The 19,241-nt window shown below is 35.8% G+C and overlaps 1 protein-coding gene across 1 annotated transcript in view; it reads right to left on the reverse strand.

Annotated features, from left to right (window-relative positions):
- Positions 1-2,145: 2,145 nt before the first annotated feature.
- Positions 2,146-19,241, reverse strand: part of LOC149794300 (uncharacterized) — a 39,534-nt gene continuing 22,438 nt past the window's right edge. Inside the window, exons 11-17 of the mRNA XM_089968457.1 lie at positions 18,028-18,150; positions 17,225-17,285; positions 14,810-14,964; positions 8,698-8,840; positions 8,002-8,093; positions 4,277-4,316; positions 2,146-2,753 (exon numbers count right to left, since the gene is read on the reverse strand). Coding sequence (XP_089824583.1) covers positions 4,300-4,316; positions 8,002-8,093; positions 8,698-8,840; positions 14,810-14,964; positions 17,225-17,285; positions 18,028-18,150 — 591 coding nt within the window. The 3' untranslated portion in view covers positions 2,146-2,753; positions 4,277-4,299. The remainder of the gene's footprint in view (positions 2,754-4,276; positions 4,317-8,001; positions 8,094-8,697; positions 8,841-14,809; positions 14,965-17,224; positions 17,286-18,027; positions 18,151-19,241) is intronic.

Raw genomic sequence — 19,241 nt, forward strand, 5'->3', positions numbered from 1 at the left:
AATAAATATACTTTCTACCCTACCTAAGCATGCATGTCACAAACTGTCATAGAGAACAAAGTTAGATTGTCAATTTCACAAGGACAAAATCAGGTACTCCATTGCATTTAAGAGAGATAACTCTACTGGAACTAGACAGGGGTAAGAGTTATCTAGTAACAACATACACATTTTCAGCCATGTGTACTACATTTTAAATTTTAAAAAAAAAATACAAAATATGATCTAGATAAGAATTAAGATAATCTCACTTTGCCAAGAGGCTCAACTTTTTTTTTAAGACTAACAAAGTATAACTCTTATACAATGCACCAATCACAGCTAGTTCTGTTGTTTATTTCTGAATACAATGTTCTCTACACCTTATGCTCCACCCACCTGGGTTTGTTCGATTGGTACCGTTATACCTGGCATGCCAGTTGAGCTCATTTTGCGGCTTTGGCAAAGATTTCTTTAACCTTCCTTTTTGTCACCACTGATTTTTTTTGTCTCAATGTGCAATTGTTTCTTTTCCTTCTCAGCAAGTGACATTTTCCTTTCAAGCTGGTGCTTGTATTTGTGATATGCAGTGCACATATTCTGACAGAGGGCTACATCTGTTCTCTCATTCAAGAAATCTTCTTATAGTAATTAACTGCACTTTTTCCAGATGCCTTCTGAGCTTCAATTTTTCGGCATGCAGCTTCTTTTGTAGGTGCTGTTCCAAATTCTTACAACTCGATTACCGTAACTCAGATCTTTCTTGCAGAGGTCACAAAATGCCAGTCCTCTAGCATTCAGTTTCTTATAAACTGACCAACTAAATTTCCGTCAACTTTTCGCTCCAGCTCTTCCCATTTTCATACACTTTTTTTTAACCTTTATCTAACCTTTTCGTGTCATGGTCTCTCTCAACTACTTGTGACGCAATGTTTTGCAAGCATCCTTTTTTCCATTGCTATCAGTTTCCACTACACAAAGATGAATTTAAACCTTTGACCAATTAGAATACTCTTTGCGAGAGTCGTGAGCTAATATATGGAACAAATAATTTACATGGGTTGTTTTGGAATGGGACCAGGCAGTTTAAAAAAAAAACGGATTCGAGATGATATAAAAAATATATATCAAGCAAAATCTGATTCAAGTCAGGAGAAATGCGGAATTCCTCTTTAAAATGGATAAAAATCATGTCTGGGTTTCCTGTAATTGCAAAGGAAAACATGCCTGCAAATTTTACTGAAGGTATGTACAGTAGGACTCAAATTGTGGATGGATGAGCATTGTTACAAGATTATAGTTATGAAAAATGATGGTATTCATGATAGAAAAAATACAAGCAGATGGAAAGAGGATGGGTAGTCTGACATTTTGGGTGCAATTTCCATTCCTGAACTAATGCATATGATGAATTATTTTAATAAATATAATGAACCCATTAATCTGGAAACTTTGTCCCAATTTCTGTTGTTTGGATTAACAAGGAGTCCAGATTAACAACCTGTTTCAGAGAATCATGGAGGAAAAATGGTAAACAATAACTCATTCAGTTTCTGGAATATTTGGATATACAGCTGCACTAAATCGCTACCCCAATTCAGGTGTAGAAAACATGTCTTAAGTAATTGGGTATTTAAGTCTGTGAGGAAAAATGTTAACCAAAAGCTCAGATTCTGATGATGTTACTGGTCAGGTGAATAAAAGCAATATCTATGCCCTACCTTTAAACAAGGCATTCACTGATAAAAGACTACAACAGGCTTCACTGTTCATACTGTAAAATTTTACTGCATCACTATGTACACTGAATGTAAATATAGCTGACAATACAAAACAAAAGAAGAAGAAAAAAAATCACCTTACAATTGTTAAACTGTGCAAAAGTTCATCTTACAAAGCCAACACTATACAGGTCTACTGTTTTAGAGAATCTAATGTCTAATTCAATCATTTTTTACAGAATGTGGTACAATGATCTGGTAAATTTTCTATTCATCTAGTAAACTTGTAAATATTATATATTACAGCAATGAGATTTCAAGTTTTCCTTCCAAGAAAGAATCTAAACAGAAATTAAAAAGGACTAAAACAGTAAAACCTGTTGTATGAGTTAAAAGTTGATAATGAACTGATAATTAATAACACATACAGCTTATGACAGAGAAAGCAAGTTCTTTATAGTTTAATGGCAAAATCAAATGGTATATGGGACAATGATCTGATAGTGCAATCACAAATCTTTCTGGCCTAAAAAGCCAAATTGTATGCCCAAACAACAAAGAATTTGTTGTGGGTGGACAATACAGCTTTAAACAATTAAGGAATTAATTGCAAGTTAACAATATAAAAAAAATTCATACTGTGATTGATCTTTCTGCATTGTGTGAAAGATGCAGAACATTGTGCTAACTTTCTTTAAGAAAAATTGCTAACAGAAGTTTAATTTTTACCAAAAGTAAGAAAACATGCGGTTCCTATGTACAGGTGTACTATCAACACACTCCTCGTCTTCAAACAACTGTTCCAGAATAATTCTATTACAAATCCAAGAATTATTTCAACCAGGAGCAGATATCAATTTAGAGTTTAAATGTTAGCAACTTGAATGTTCCAGATCACAAGTCAACTAGCAAAAAATAAATTGGATTTAAAAAGACAAATGTCAAAGATTTCTTGTTCCAGTAATCTGTTGTCAGTTCCACTAAATCCATGGGTCACATCTCAAAGCAGACAATACCCCATCCCATGCAATCTGTACTACTGTGAATCTGAATCTGAAATGACAATAAATAAATTAGGTGATAAAGTGCATATATATGTTTAATAATAATAATAACAATAATAATAATAATAATAATAATAATAAAAATAATAGAATTGTATTAATGTTATTTAAATATCCTGCCAACCCCTTTTCTGCATGACCATGAGAAAATCCAGGAGAAAATGAAGTAATTTATGTCTGAAATACAGGTCAGTGATCTACTATGGGTGGTATGTCATAACCATGAAGGTGAAGCCACATAAAGATTTGACTGACTGTAATGAACAATGCCTCAGAAACTTACCCAAATGCAATATTTAACTAGAATCAGAGAGACATTAAATAAAGGTCTAATGTTGGAAGAAGAAAGAACTTATTAAACAATCTATGAACAAAGTTGCACAGGTCTGAAAAACTTCCCCATAGAAAATGTGCATTGAAATTTCAATGTCATCAGATTTAATTAACGTCTTGATCCTATATCATTTACTTTGCTCACCGTCTTTCATAAGACATAAAATACACTTGTTTTGAATTGTATACATACCAATATGGTGGAAACAGTGCATCATGAAGTTAAGGCAACATTAAATAAAGTGCTGAGATGTGTGTGTGCGTGTAGTGATTAGAATTTTTAACGTAGCTTTAACATTTTTTTTCAGTCATGTCGCCAAGATGTCTGCAGCGTGGCAGTTTATAGTGATGTCTAGCACTGGGGCATCATTCCGCAGACATGTAGCATGATGTCACACCTAGTCACATAATAATGACACCAGGCCAACCAGTCCTAACACTAACCTCTTCATGCTGAGTGCCTAGCAAGGCAGCTGTTAGTACCATTTTTGTAAGTATTTGGTATGACTCGGCCGGGGTTATAATCGACAACCGCATACTTCTGAGTCGGATGCTCTAACCACAAGGCCTCCAGAGCAGGTGTCATTGACTGAGATTATAAATATATCTCAGTGCTGAGATTATAAATCTGCTAGGTATACAAATATCGGCTTTTCTGAGAGCATGTAAGTAAAATGCTAAAAAGAGACGCCACCTTAAATAAAATAATGGGAGCCATGCTGTCATAGTGTTATAAGTGGAAACACGTTATAATGGGTTTTACCTGTACTGGCTTTTAAAAATCTAAATAGATTCCAGTAACTAATGTTCCAAACTATTTGAAGGATGTATGGGAGACTAGTTTTATACAAGAATGGGAATATATACTGATGATGACAAGTACACAAACTGAGGAACATTTGTAAAGGAAAACACTACTGGTGGTACATGCTGCCCTGTGTACCCTCCTAGCATTTTCCTGCTCTTGAATTTTCCGAGATTTTTTCCCCAAGCGGAAGGAGTTTTGTCAGCAGTAATAAACAATGCTCAAGCAAAAGTTCTTTCAAACATTTTGTTTTTAAAAGACACCTGCTACAAAGCACAAACATTCCTTGCTCACTCACAGTCCTCTTTCGACACTTTGGGATGTAGGTACATCTTTAAATTTTGAAGGAACATTCATGCTGAAATAATACATACCTGCCTGTAACTACAGTTCCATTCTATGACAGCTTTAGAGCTGAAAAAAAAAATATGGAAAAAATAATCATCACAAAAGATAACACAAGAAAAAGACACTTTTCAATTACAGAAGATTTCTTTTTGAACACCATCTTTTGATGTACTAATTTCCTATTTAATACTGACGAAAAATGATCCACTCAATGACTCTTACAGCATGAGTCTTTATACATGAATCATGTACTCTGTAAATGACAAAAAGGATCTGTTTGGCAATCCTCAAACTTCATTTATTTTCCTTACACTATTTTCCACTTACAATGTTATTACAACAGCAAGGAATGGAATAAATAATATGAGTTTTGGTAGACAGATAATAAAACATGAATTTTTACAATAACTAAATAGCCATGCCATGATGGGTAATAAAACATGAATTCTTACAATAACCAAGCAGCCATACCTTGATCTTTAGTAAGGCTACATAACAATACTCTGATTTCCATTTTTTTGTGAGGTACCAATTATCAGGATTCTGTAAAAGCCATAAACCACAAAATAGAGGCCAAACAAATAATAGTTTATACTTGAAAATAATAGGTTACCAAGTGGTTAACATGCTGGATTCATGACAGAAAGGGTGCACGTCTGAATCCTACCATCAGATTAGTCAAAATCAACAACATTGGTGTGTCCTTAAGCAAGATATTTTCCTCCACTTGGCTCAGCACTAAATAATCTCCTCATGTTGTCCGGCCATAAAAACACCATAAAAATGTTTTTTTTTAAAAAGAATTTCCACAAATCCAAGTCCATTTTTTTCTTGTTAACTGCCGAGCACTGATGCCAACTCTTGATATTCTTTAGCGATAAAAATGCTCTCAAGATAGCCTCTATGGTGGCCATATTGGATGTAATATCAGCACCATCTTCATTTAGGACCTACCAGACATCCTAATTCAGGAGGAAGTTGTAGCAAGAGTTTCAATCTGGCCATCAAAATAGCCATATTGTATATAATATCAGTGCCATTTTCAATTAGGACCGGACCAACTGCATCATAAGAAATCTTTTAACGAAAACCCCATGTTGATATGACCATTTATTAAGGAGGAGAAGGACTCGCTAATTTTATCATACAAAGTTTGCTGGAGAACACACCCCATTATTTACATTTAGGAGTTGCATTTCAAATAATCTCATCATGGTTACCATGATGGTCCCATATTTTTCATGTAAAGCCAACTAGACAATAAAAGAAGTTTTTAAATGAAAATCCCATGTTAATATGACCACCCAAAAAGAATGAGTAGCAATAACAAAAGTTTTATAATGCCTTTTCTGGCCGCCAAGCTGGAGTCCAAGTGGCATAATTTAAGACCAACTACGACCTTTGAATGTATGTGTAAAACTTCATTCAATCCTTTAAGTAGTTATGGTGGAGCAGTGATAACAAACTTGTGCTAATACTTTGATCGACGATGGTAAACCAATTTCTTCTAGTAAAATATGATTTGTTGATCTTAATACCTTAGTCCAGCCCTCCCAGACAAAAATGTTTTAGTTAAAAAACTAGAAGATATAAGAATGGTGTTAAATCCTGAGAACATTTCAGTTATTACTGTAGCAGAGTGGAATGCTCTGTATATGGATTTAACCGTGGGGAGCTGGAAGGGTAAGCATGATCAAAGAAAAATTAGTTTTTTCTTCTTCAAATTACTATCTGATCATACATATGTACCATAGGTAAGAGGTGGAGAAAATTCAATCCCTTTACCCTGGAAATATTATCTCCGGCCCCCTATGGTATGTGAGGCAGCTTCTAGATAAATAACCAAGTTAGAGAATAGACTTTATATGCTTGTGTGTGGCATTGAAAAGGGGAAAAATGCTCCCTCTAGCATATCAAGCATTACTTGTGAAACCATGTCTTTATGAAGCTGGAAAGGTAATCTCTTGTGTGCTGCCATATGCCCACAATGTCTAGCTGAGCCTTTTGAGATGAAAGATCTCCAAGGTAAAAGCTGAGAAAGATTACCGCCATCTCATGGCTTGTATAATATCAGCTATGGGAGTTTTGTGCGAATGTAATACTTGTTGCAACTGCCCTAACTTCATGAGCCAAAATTCATTTGATCTTGTATAATTTGTGATATATGGTATGGATGACCCATTTTATCCAAGATGAAAGTACCTGTGGTGACATGTCCTTTCTCTATTTGAGAGTTAAGAATAGACAGGGTCAGCCACGATGCACTGGCTCAACTCTTTGCAGGTACCATTTCAGGGCTCTCACCAGGTCTTGAGATGAAGGGACTGATGATTGGTCCAAATGGGAATGTTTTGGACGGGTAAACTGTCTCTTTGACAGTGAACCTTAGGAAATTGCTGGACTTGTGAAATGGGATAAGCAGATATACATCATGTAAGTCTATACAGATAGTAAAGTCTCCCTCCTCAGCAGCATGTAAAACTAACCTTGTGTCTCCATTTTTAACCATGTGGTGCCTATAAATCAATTTTGGGCTCATGTCTACAACTGGCCAAAGAGTGCCGTTGACATTTTGGACAAAGAACTGTTTTGAAAACAATCCTAGTGAACTGGCATTGTGAGCTATCTCTACCACCCTTTTCAGAAGACTGTTGATTTCTCACATTAACATGTCTGCCTTGAATTGGCTTTTGAGGATGTTTGTTGTAGAAGGGACCATGGACAATGCACTTAAATGTGATATTAAGGCTCTCTGAAATCACTTGCCGTGTCCACTGATCATCATGGCAAATACTCTCCCATTTGGAAGAATAGGAAACTTCTCATAACCATGATATCTGACAAGAGAAAGTGGATTTTTTAATTCTAGGTAGGGTAGTATAGAAAGATAACTGTTCTGGAGAAATGTGGTCTTCTATGGGTGTTGGATCAGTAGGACAGCTTAACTGTCTGTGCCTATGGGGTGTTCTTTTGTTTATTTCCTACAAAGGTTTGTCCTTATGCCTGTGGCTGTGTGTGAGGGAAATCTGTGTCTTAGTGCCTTGACTGTGTATATCAATGATCTGACCATCGAGAAGTTTAGAAGAGAATGGCTCTGATCTTCGCTTGGCTTTGTGGTATTCCTCAGAAAGGAGGAAGTGGAGAGCACTTTATGTTGCTGATATTATGACACTGGCCAGGGTGTGCTGCACTCCTTTTAGGACTCATACGATTCAGGAAACAGACTCCCACTCATGTCACTTTGGAATCGAGGTCGGAGATGATAAACTGTTCTCAGCCTGTTTTAGGACTGCCATAGATACTAAGTCCAACAGAGAACCCATCCAGAATACATTTCGTACCAGCTATTGTGCGGCATCAAATGACAGTTAATGTGTACAGAGTTAGCATTGACATCAAAAGGCTGCAGCACCTCTGTCTACTGCTGAGTTTTGATGTGAAAAGTTGCAATGTGGGTCTTATTGAAACTTCTAATAAAACTTATTTCAGTTTCTTAGCTAAAATATTTCAGCCTGGGAGATCTTGATTTTCATGGCAGTAGTGGTTGTCTATAAAAAAAACAACAGAACTCCGTTCCTTAATCCTTAAATTTAAGTACCAATTAGAATGTCATTTTTCTGTACCAAAAAGAACAATATCATCCATAAACATAGATTAATAAAGTACAATCCACAAGCAATAAAACCAGTATCCCCTGTGTTTAATTAAGTGCAAATGAAAGAGAATGCATGCTAATTGCAAAGATACGAACCATCTAATGCTTCTACTGCAAAATACTGTACATCACAATCTTTGTCTGCTTTAAGATTTTCCAGACAGGGTTTAATCTGCTGATTAACAGTTCTGTAATGAATTAAAAAAAATTCATAAATCTGAGAATAATATGATGTTATTTTCTAATATACATATCAACATAGGTAATTAGAACCATACTAGTGCAAAATATTTTCTCCAGATATAAGGACTAATGGTTTTATTCTTTTCACCAAAGCTCAACCATTTTCATAATACCAGTAAGTGGCAGGACTGATCCTTCCCAACACCTTGGAAAATTTACATACATATATCTCATGGTTATGCAATTCATGCAAAACAGCTTAAAAAAACCTATACAATCTAACAAAGACTCTATGCTGATAAATGATGTATGACAACAATTATATCTTAAAACTCAAAGTATACATGACATTTAATAAGGCCATAAATTTTTAACACTGACACTGTAAATATCTGTAATTGTTTAATGTGACATTAGGAACAACAAAAACAAAGAAGCCATAAATATGTTCAATGAATATATATACCTTACAAATGTGCCAGAAAAATGACTTAAACACAGAGCCTGAGTTTGATGTGACAGATTCATGGACAATGGTAACACAATAGGCCAAAATGATATAGTGGGGGCAAAAAAACATAACAGTGAGGCAAGATATGTGTAACTTACGACTGATCCAGCAAGGGGCCAAGTTTTTGTAATGTTTTAGCCACATTGAACTTAACATTAGCCACATTATCATTGGCCATGCTGAGTATTGTGGGAAGAAGCAACTTTACTGTCAATTCTGGGCCGACTGCTTCTGCTAGTAACTGAAATTAAAGAGATTAAATAATTATAAATGAACATACTCTTAAATGCAATGGAGTGTTAGGTCAAAATTCATTGCTAATCAACCAAACACTAGGAGTTCGAAAGTAGTCAAGAAAATTTCTTCATGAATGTCTTGTTGTTGTTGTTGTGGGGTTTAATGCCATTTTTCAGCACACGATAGGCTATACATGGCAGCCAGTATTAATGGTGGAAGAAGAACCCGGAAAAACCCCGGAAAGAACCACTAACCCACGAGAAGCTACTGGCAAGCTTTCTCACATACCCACATTGGCTGAATCCGAGACTCGAACCCACGCAAACAGAGGTGAGATGGCAGTGATCCGTAACGGAGAGCACTTTAGACCACTCGGGGGCCCCTCATGAATGTCTGATTATTCATGTTAATTGAAAAGCACTGAGATGTTTCCCATACAAAATCTGGTTTCATGTAGCTTTAGTCTTTGCTTTAATTGTTCTTTTCTTGAATGCTTTATTTCCCTCTTTTTTAAACATATTTGTTAGAACTAAATGAATATATTATTAAATAGTAAATTATTTTATTTGCCTACTTTTTCCTAACAAAATGAGTCTGTACAACTTCTAAAAATATGTTACACTACCAGTCAGCAGTAACTATTCATTACAAAATTAGATGCAATGAGGAGAAAAATACTTTTCACAACCAAATTTACAGTTCTAACAGAAATTAATCATGACCTGAAATGATTTTTTCTGTTTTGGCAATTATGGCAGGCAATAGTGCTATCACTGCATATCATTAGAAAACAGCAGTATTGTACTATTTTGTGCACACATTATTCACTGAAAAAGGGCAGTAATTTTTCCAACAAATTTATTCCTAATGTTTTGAGGTGACCAATTTAGTTTGGTGCTTTACGCCCAGCACTGCTGGTAGGTTATTTAGCACTAAGGCAACATGAGTAAAATACCTTGCCCAAGGATGCATCTTTTTGGCCACAAAACCGTTAAGATATTAAGTACCCAAAATCTCAGTGGATAGTAAAATTACAGAAAATAGGCCAATATTGGTACAGTGATGTTAAAAGATATCATTTTCATACATGGAAATTAGTGGAAAATTAATACTTTTATTTACGTTTATTCTGGTTACTGATAATTATTCATATATCAAAGGCAAGGATTATTAAGTATATGAAACATTGTTTAGTAAGTAATCATGACAGACAATAACTACATTTCTTTTCCTCATGGAAAGCACATTTGAAAGTACATTATATTTCCCCAATAATATTTACCTGATGGAAAACAAGTTTTTTGTAAATGATGTTTCTCCTGTAATACTTACCTGATTATATTAACATCAGGATAACTTGCTCTGAATACAGCCTCTATTAAAGACGATAACCCTCTCCCATCTTTCTGCCTACATTGTATGTAGACAAAGGGAAGCAGCTCTCACAGGTTAACTTCCCTATCAATCTGCTTGGTGGCTACTGTTATGCCTTTTTGTAACCAGTTTAAACTGAGCATAACCTGTAGTAGGATCCTCGTATTGTGGTTAAGGAGAGTGGGTTAGTAACGTGAGGTTAGTATGATTTAAAACGAAATTTGCTTTCTCCATTAAATACACTACCTAATCACATTAAAATGAGGATAAAAAGTGTTAGAGGAAATCCTGAGCATCCAAACCCACTAGTAGCATGATTACTATACTAAAAGAATGAATGTCTCCTAATGTTAATTAAGCACAAAAAGAGACAGTTTGTTTATACATGTGTATGGCAGATCCCTGTAGGATTCTGCACCCGATTATTTTCTCATCATCAAAAGTTTTCCAGGCACATACAGTGGAAGTGGCAAATTCATGTCTGGGTCCATCTGTAAGGTTGTGCTTTCATGAAGGGGTGTGATCACTACATGTGCGGCATAATAACATTCTGTTGTCTCCATAGCAAAGCCATGTTACGTAAAAGGAAGCTAAAGAATGTAGTCCGCTATGTTCCAAATTAAGAGACTATGTTTGAGGGAAGTATCTTGGAAGTCACTCATATTCTGTGAGCTGAAATCTCCATTAGAACCTGATATGTGAAAGTTACTCCACCAATTTAATAACTCTCTTCGGCCAAACAGCCAGCATTTGTAGGATTATGTCTTGCATTCCAGCCTTCAGTGGTAGGAAATGTTTTTTTTTTAGAGTTGATGCAGATAATGTGTGTACATCTCAGGTAGCATTTGAAGGCATTTATGGGGTCCTGCAGATCTGCTTTTCTTGACAGATCAAGGAGAGGGAGTGAATATTTATTTGATGGTTGACTAGTGTCAGTGACCGCTTCTTAGAAAGGAAACAATGTTTTGTTATTAGAATGACTTAACATTTGGAAAGAAACTGTGTCTAGGTAAGACTATGGATATCACATTTAGATCTTTCACTCCTCATGTTAAAACTAGTGTTATCATGTGCTATAAGTCTTGTATGATAGCTACTTAAGTGAGGTGAAAGCTGGTGATTCAAACCTGGATGATTTTGGCCATTTCAAAAATCCAAGATTACAACTGGGAATAATGTGAGTGAGCATGGTCAAGATATGTTGAAATTGGACCACAAGTTGGGGAGATTTCCTTGTTGTGGCCAGAGCCGTCTCTTCCATGATGTCTGAGATCACTGAACAATATCCCTTGACTGTCTTCAGTGAGAATGAGAAAGAAGTTAGCCATTGGGGAATTGTTGCTGAGAGCTGTGTGATGTTATAGGTAAGATACCAGTCTTTGACAACACATGATTACCCCTTAAATGTCTTTGAAGTGGATATCTTCAGCTGATGCAATCCTCTCTATGACTAAGGCTCCAAACTCCATTCTGATCAGCACATCCCTGAAAAGTGCCTTGCATAAAGGAGTTCCTCTGGAGATAGAATAGTCATGATCTCGACAGCATGAGTGGAGTGAAGGTCACTACATCTGGTCTGGTTACATCTGTTGCTAATTCGAGCAGATCACTGATCTGCATGTTTTACATCTTAGTGGGGCAATCAAAACTATTTGCAATATGCGCCTCTCATTTCTGAATTATCTTCATAATCAAGACTAATGGAGGGATATCCACAATACCTCCCAGAGGACTGAAAGAGTATTAAAGTCCTGTGTTTCTGGGGTTGGGAAAGGTCATTCATCAGATGGCCCTAAGGGCACAGACCTGATGAAGATTCACAGAAGACAACCCCTTGACAACAGCAAGGAAAATGAGATGGGCAGGTATGTTGCAGACTTGAATATTACCTGATATTGGAAGTACCAATGAAGGTATAAAAATATTGTGAGGAGAAAGTATACTGTTCTTTGTTCTCCCCTTTTCTGAGATATGTCATTGCAACCAAATTGTGAGGCATTATCAGGAACCTGTTTTAATGGATGCATTCCACTTTGGTGTGGGAGGCATTAAGAATGATTTTTATTTCCACAGCAGACCTGCCAACCCTAACAAGACTGTCTCAGAAAGGCAGATGATTTTTTTCTTTAAGTCTGATCAGTTTTCAGCAAGGTGCAACAAAATATCATGTACAGCTACCATCAAGTTGGATGTGTATTTATAACATTCTGTATTCCAACCTGATGCATCGACAGTAGACATTATGTTCATCTGAAAAGTTTTAAAGTACACATACATCATAAATCCGTTTAAAACAGTTGCACAAACTTCAGTTCCAAACCCTATGCAGCTCAAAGGCTTGTTGCTATCTCTCAACCTAATGTAATTCTAGGAATTTCTTACTTCATTTCACATGATGGCAATTGTATCTCCTGCTTTGTGACAAAATCTAATTGACACATAATTTCCAACTTTCCAGCATTGACCATAACTAGATAAACAAGGCAGCAAGGCTGTCCATGTTGGGAAAAATCAAATGTGCTGATTGTTTTTTAAGCGGGTCATCACGGAACTTTGTTATCTCTGTGACAGATGTCCTGAACATATTGTGAAGGCCCTGGGGCTTAGGCTGGGGCCAAAGGGAAGTGTTTGGAAATGTTACATTGACCTCCCCGCCCCTAGCATTAAGTAAGATATCTGCATGATGCCGTATGATTTGGTATATGGAAGTACATGTCAGACATGTCAACACTATTTGCAAACTCATAACATCACACAAAGATGAATGTACTTGTCATCTACATCTTGAAATTGGGCAGAATAAATTGGTTGAGCCTGCCTAGATCTATCGCATCTGCTGTAAAACTTCACAACTAGAAGCTTTCTGAGTTGAAGCCTTGTGAACGCGGTTTTCATACTGTGTCCTATGCCATTTACATGCAAAAACTGGATTTTCTTCTGTAAAATGTTCACCTTCATAAGGATTGTTTGGGAGTTCTGTCATTAAGGTTGGATAATAATAGAGGAGGGAGTTGGGCTAATGAAATCCATAGCCATTCTGCCAATGCTTATTGCTCATGATTGGCTGAAGGCTGGGAAAGAAGAAAATGTTTCTCTCTCCCCTCTCTGCCTCTGACTGACTATATTGAACTTAATCAAAACCCTGCTGTTGTTGAGCATCACCCCTGCAATTTTTCTGGCAAAAATCTTCCCTGCTCTTGTACATTTCCTGATAGTGTCATGCACAGATAGGAGCTTGCACTGAAAAGCTAAAGGGGCATCTCTTGTGCCTCTTGCATTCTCACCTCCTTGTACACCATTCATTCATATGGCTAGACCAGTTTGTCAGCAGTCAGAACAACATTTGAGAGAGACAATACATGCCTTGTGATCCATCCACCTGGTGTGGTTTGGTCAGTTTGGGCCATATTGGTCAAGCTGCAAACTTTCATGTCCAGCTTGTTTCATGATATTAACATGCACAAATGAGACAAATGATACTCGTACATGCTTGTAAACCCTCATGCTTCATATGCAGTAGTATTTGATTGCAAGCCTCATGGGTATGGCCCTATTTATGAGCCCTCACACCTTGTTGGTGGGATCACAAGCTTATTCCTGTATACAGTATGTTTTGGCACTGTTTCTGTGTCTTGTCATATCTGTAATAAATTAGAGACACAGACTAGAGCATATATGTAAACCACATTATCGAAAGGATTTATATGAATAATAATTGATAAGTACAGTGAAATCATGTGAAAATAATGAACAGTAACATAATCGCAAACATATGAATACATTCACCAGGATTTCAAAAAATATTACATGCACCATATAAAACTGACTTACTATACTAGTAAAATAAAATAAAAACAGATAGTTTAATTTAAATAAAGAAGAAATTGGATTCCTGGAGTTCTATGTTTCCAGCAATATGCAAATGACAAAACAAGTTACAGTTGGGTATGATAGCCATCAGTTGCAGGAAGGGGAATTAACCTGTAAGAGTTATTTCTTTTTGTCTGCTATATAGACAGAAGACGTTTTATTTTGTCTTTTAGCAAGGGCTGGATTCAGAGCTAGCAGAGAAAGTTATCTTAATGTTAATGTGATCAGGTAATGTATTTGATGGAGTAATGGTAGCATTATTTAAAGGGCCTGTGATCCAGTAAAATATGTGCTATATAAGCTCTGTGTTAGAAAGACGTCCTCTGTATTCTGAACTACTAGTGCTCTCTCTCTCTAGCCAGAAATATCCAACCCACTCCCATCATGTATGTCAAGTTTTTGAGTATCCCCTGTTTATTGGTACAATTATCATAACATACCAGTACCAACACATGAAACAGAAACATCATGGCAAAATGTATGATTATACTGATAAACAAAAGCAATGTTTCCTTTTTTAAATGGCAAATTACCACATTGCTTGGATAAATGCATCTACTCTAGAAGCACACAACAAATTATTCATATGCATGAAGGCACAAATAAGTGATGGATACAAAAAAAATTCAAATAAATGAGACAAGAATGTATTTGTTATTTGTTCCAAAATTCTGTAAGTGAAATGGGAATGTGGATATCGATTTCAAACACCAAAAGTGCATTTCTCACATTGATACAGAAGAGGCAAGTCATACGATGCAAGTAATTCTGGTCACGGGACATCTGCAGGACTTTGGGTATAACAGTTTGCTGAGCCCACTCCATGCCAAACTTCTCCACCAGCTTTTTCAGATTCTGAGTGGCCGCCTCACGGATCGCATACACTGTAAGTATGAGTCAGTATTTACAAGTTACTTAATGCAAGGATCATAAATGGTCTGCTGTGTTCAATTATTTGAAGTAAATATACATGAAAAACGAGTTCTTAAAATTGGACAAGGTGTTTACCCAAAATAATCATGAATCCTCTTGCCAACATGCTGAGGATTGATGACCAGGGAACTGAAGGTAAATGCCAAGAAAACATAATACAACTCTAAATCCAACTCAAATGATTTGACTATGTTACCCACTGGCTAGGAATCTACACTAATATCTGAACCACCATGTGCAAAAAAAACCAGCTGATTAACATGAGTAAATAAGAAAAATCTATTACTGTATGTAAGGATAAAAAAGATTATTTATTCTAGACTAAAGAGGGCTAACATGAGACCCAAGTTGGCCTAATATCACTCATCTGCTGTAAATAACATGACAAATGACCATTTGACCAAACAGGCTAGTGCAGTATTGGAAGAATACAACTTATGTTGCAGACTTAACACCATGTTAACTGACCCGTTTTAAAATATCCTAAAGCAGATTTCTTTTTAAAGATAAAAACTTTATTAATATGCACAGACCCATTGCTGTTAGGTTGTAAAAAAAAGTCTCAATGATAAAAACCATTTACCAAGTTCTATAGAAATTGGATGAGTTACATAATCTCAGCCAATCAAATGCAAGGTATCATATTAATATGCTCAAATCTTTGCCAATCTCATCCAATTACATCTTTAATATGCACAGATCTGGTCATAACAAACTCATCCAACATCTTTATAACATACCACTATTTTAATGAGTCTGACCAAAATCGAATCAGAAATATAGCTGCTACTGTTGACAAGCTCAGGCAATCATCTGAAAGAATCTCATTTCATTACTGAGCTCATCCAAGATACTTGATGATATAAACATATAAGCTTCTTGTTTTTAATGACCTTTGTAAAACATTATTGGTTATAACATGTAGAGGGTATGGGAGCCAAGTTCCTTTCCCAAGGATACACTAAGGAAGCTGACAGCTGTTGGCCTGAGTTGGCATCAAATTGCAACCGTTGGATTATGAGTCTAATCTACCAACTAAGCTTGGATGGTTCCTCAAAACCAGATAACAATATGACACTCCATCAGTGTTAAGAAGCCCACTCAATTATATGCAAAATAACCTCATTAACATGCATGAATCTTGCTCATTATTTAATTTGTCCAAGACCCTAATGATATAAGCAAATATTTGAACTCTGATCCACAATGAATCTGAACTATGGATTCCATAGTGGAGACAAGGTTGGCCAATCAGTCACAAAATCTCAAGTGAAACCAGCTAATGCAGTCTGATCATGGAAGACTTTCGTTGTACATCCACTATATAATTAGTACTATCAACCTTTATTACATACTCTTGACAATAGATACTAACACTGGGTAGTCTTTATGAAGGAAACCAGAAAATGTAAGCAAAAACATAAAAATTAAATAAGCAACACTTGAAACTAGGGATCTAAGAATGGACAACAGAGCTGCATATTGAGTTTTAACTGCTCTATATTACACTCATATATAAGCTGGATCCAGCAACAAACTATATAGATCCAGATCTGTCACTGCATAATGTGCCAGCAGTTTTGCATCCATTCAGCAATCAGTAGAAAAAACAACACAGAAATGATCTGCCAGCACATTATGCAATGGCAGTTTAGGGTATACTGATTGTAGCTGACTTGTGACTATTTAAGATACTTTCCCAATTATAAGCCCTTTTGTGATGCTAAGCCTGAAAAAGATCAATTACCATAGTAGAGTACAAAGAAAAAAGTTATTCGCTTGTCAATATCTAACTGGATATACACAGGGTTATTGTTACAGCTACAGGGGGCCAGGAGCAATGTTGTTTGCAGTTGACTAGACTTACAAGTGAGTACATATGGTATGTAGCCTAAAAATATATAATGAGGGTCGGATTGGTACACGCTACTGGGAGTACTTGAATTCACAACTTTTTCTCTCAACAAAGCGGCAACTATATTTTTGATTCGATCAAACTCATTTGTTATTACCTTAGTCATTCCAAAATAAATTCTTTTTCTAATGACACTGTATTACATTGACATGTTCATTTACGAGTATAGGAACACAATAACTCCACCATTGTATAGATATATGCAAAACTAAGACTAAAACATATGCTCAACATGGTATTCTTTACTGTTGATTAAGTTATTTTTTGCAAGTATTAATTTAGATTATCTGACTTACCATGATCAACCAACCATGTCATGCACAGTGTGTTCAGCTTTTCATCAAAGAATTCAACACCCTGCAATGAGAAAGTACAATAAAAATATAATATCTGCATGAACAAAAAACAACCACCCTGACAGATGACAAAGAATTACGAATATTTTACAAAAATAAAATTCGAGTCATACATTTCTGCTTTGTATCTGCAATTTGCTCAGATCCAACATTTCCACATCACATCACTGTTCACACTTGACTGAATATGACAATTATGAATTTGTGAATACGATTTGATATTACACGAACTCTAAATGTGATAGTTATGAACTCTCATGAAAGCAAATAGATTCATTCTAAGATTACTGTGTGAATGAGAAAGTAACAGAAAACAAATATGGATATTTTTTCAAAATGAAAATGTCAAACTGCGGTAGAGATTTTTAAATAATAGAAGGCATACTTTGAGTATTTTAAGTGCTGAAAATGTCTTTAGAATCAACATATCATGCTTATGTAACACTATAGAAACAGAATGTAAAAAGTACCTTTAACAAGCATTTTCCTTTCGTTAGTTCAGCACATGAACCTGTCATGTGAATCCATAATTGTAGATCTATGCATTAAACTATCATGGCACATTTCCACAATAAGAAACTCTCAGCTTCAGAGACATTCATAAAAAAAGGATGAAATGTGTACTCTGAAAATCAATAAGACTAATAACTGAACAATAATTACAAACTATAAAACCACTGTAAGATGGCAAAGTTGATAACCACTATCTGCTTCTGTACTCTATTTATTCTGCATTCTCTTACCAGCTGTCCCGCCAAGAGAGGCATGTACTCTATGATGGCCAGTCTAACTCTCCACTTGGTATCCTCGGCAAGTTCCACTATGGCAGGCAGCAAGCTCTGAGACAACTGTTTTATGCCAATCACCTAGAGAAAAAAATATCCTGGTTAAGTATCATACCTAAACACTTCACTAAAGTTCAATCAAAGGTGTATTCTTGTGACTTTACTAAAGTTCCATCTAAGGTGTATTTTGTGACTTCACTAAAGTTTAATCAAGAATGTATTTTTGTGACTTCACTAAAGTTCAGTCTAATGTGATTTATGTATCACTGGTACATACAATTTCATAATGGCATATTAAAGTGTTATCGATACATCATCCTGGCATGAAATGAAAGAAGTTTGTTTTGTTCTTAAGCATGTTCCCAGTGCTCAGATAAATGTTTTGTCTTTTTACCTGAATGGTATCCAGTGATATCACAGCTTATTTACATGCTATTAACATGAACTGAATGATAACCAGTCATAGCCTACAATACTGCAAGATATACAAGATGTCCAAAATAAAGCAAGCAAACTAGAATCGCTTATTTTCTCTGCACTAAACTGCTCAATATAACAAATATAGTATACAAAAAGTCAGAGGAGGATTCTCTCTTATCAGATCCTGGGTTAGATAATTCTATAATCTTTTAGTATGTGAAAATGAAGCAACAAAAATAAAAAATACATGAAAAAAAATTAAGCACTATAATCAGTTTTTGCAAAGGTTTAGCTTTCAAGCTTTCTTGAGGGTGTGTACATATTTTTTTCTCTGGTTCAGTCTATTTTGAAATCAACAATTTATTGAAAGCTCCACTTTCTTTTTGAATTCGGTCTCAATTATTGTCGATTTTAATGGCCAAACCTGAGACTCAAACCCATGCAGACAGGTGAGATAGTAGTGATCCATAACAGTGAGCACTTTAGACCGCTCTGGGCCCCCTCCATGTTTTGATTTAAATTGGCAATGCTTTTCTGAAGATATGATGATGATAAGATTTTCCATCTGGTAACACCTCTGCAATGGGAACCACCCCCAGACACAATCTGGTATAGAATAACATAATAAACATTCCACCCTAATTTGGTTAAAACTGGCTTATCCATTCTAGAAGTGTAAATAGCTATGTCTATTGGTTGGTAAAGAAGCCACACTATTGCTAGCAGAGCTAATTTGAACACAATTTTGATAG

This window comes from Sinohyriopsis cumingii, chromosome 8 (assembly GCF_028554795.1).
Source record: "Sinohyriopsis cumingii isolate HCF-2022 chromosome 8, ASM2855479v2, whole genome shotgun sequence".
Classification (NCBI taxonomy): domain Eukaryota; kingdom Metazoa; phylum Mollusca; class Bivalvia; order Unionida; family Unionidae; genus Sinohyriopsis; species Sinohyriopsis cumingii.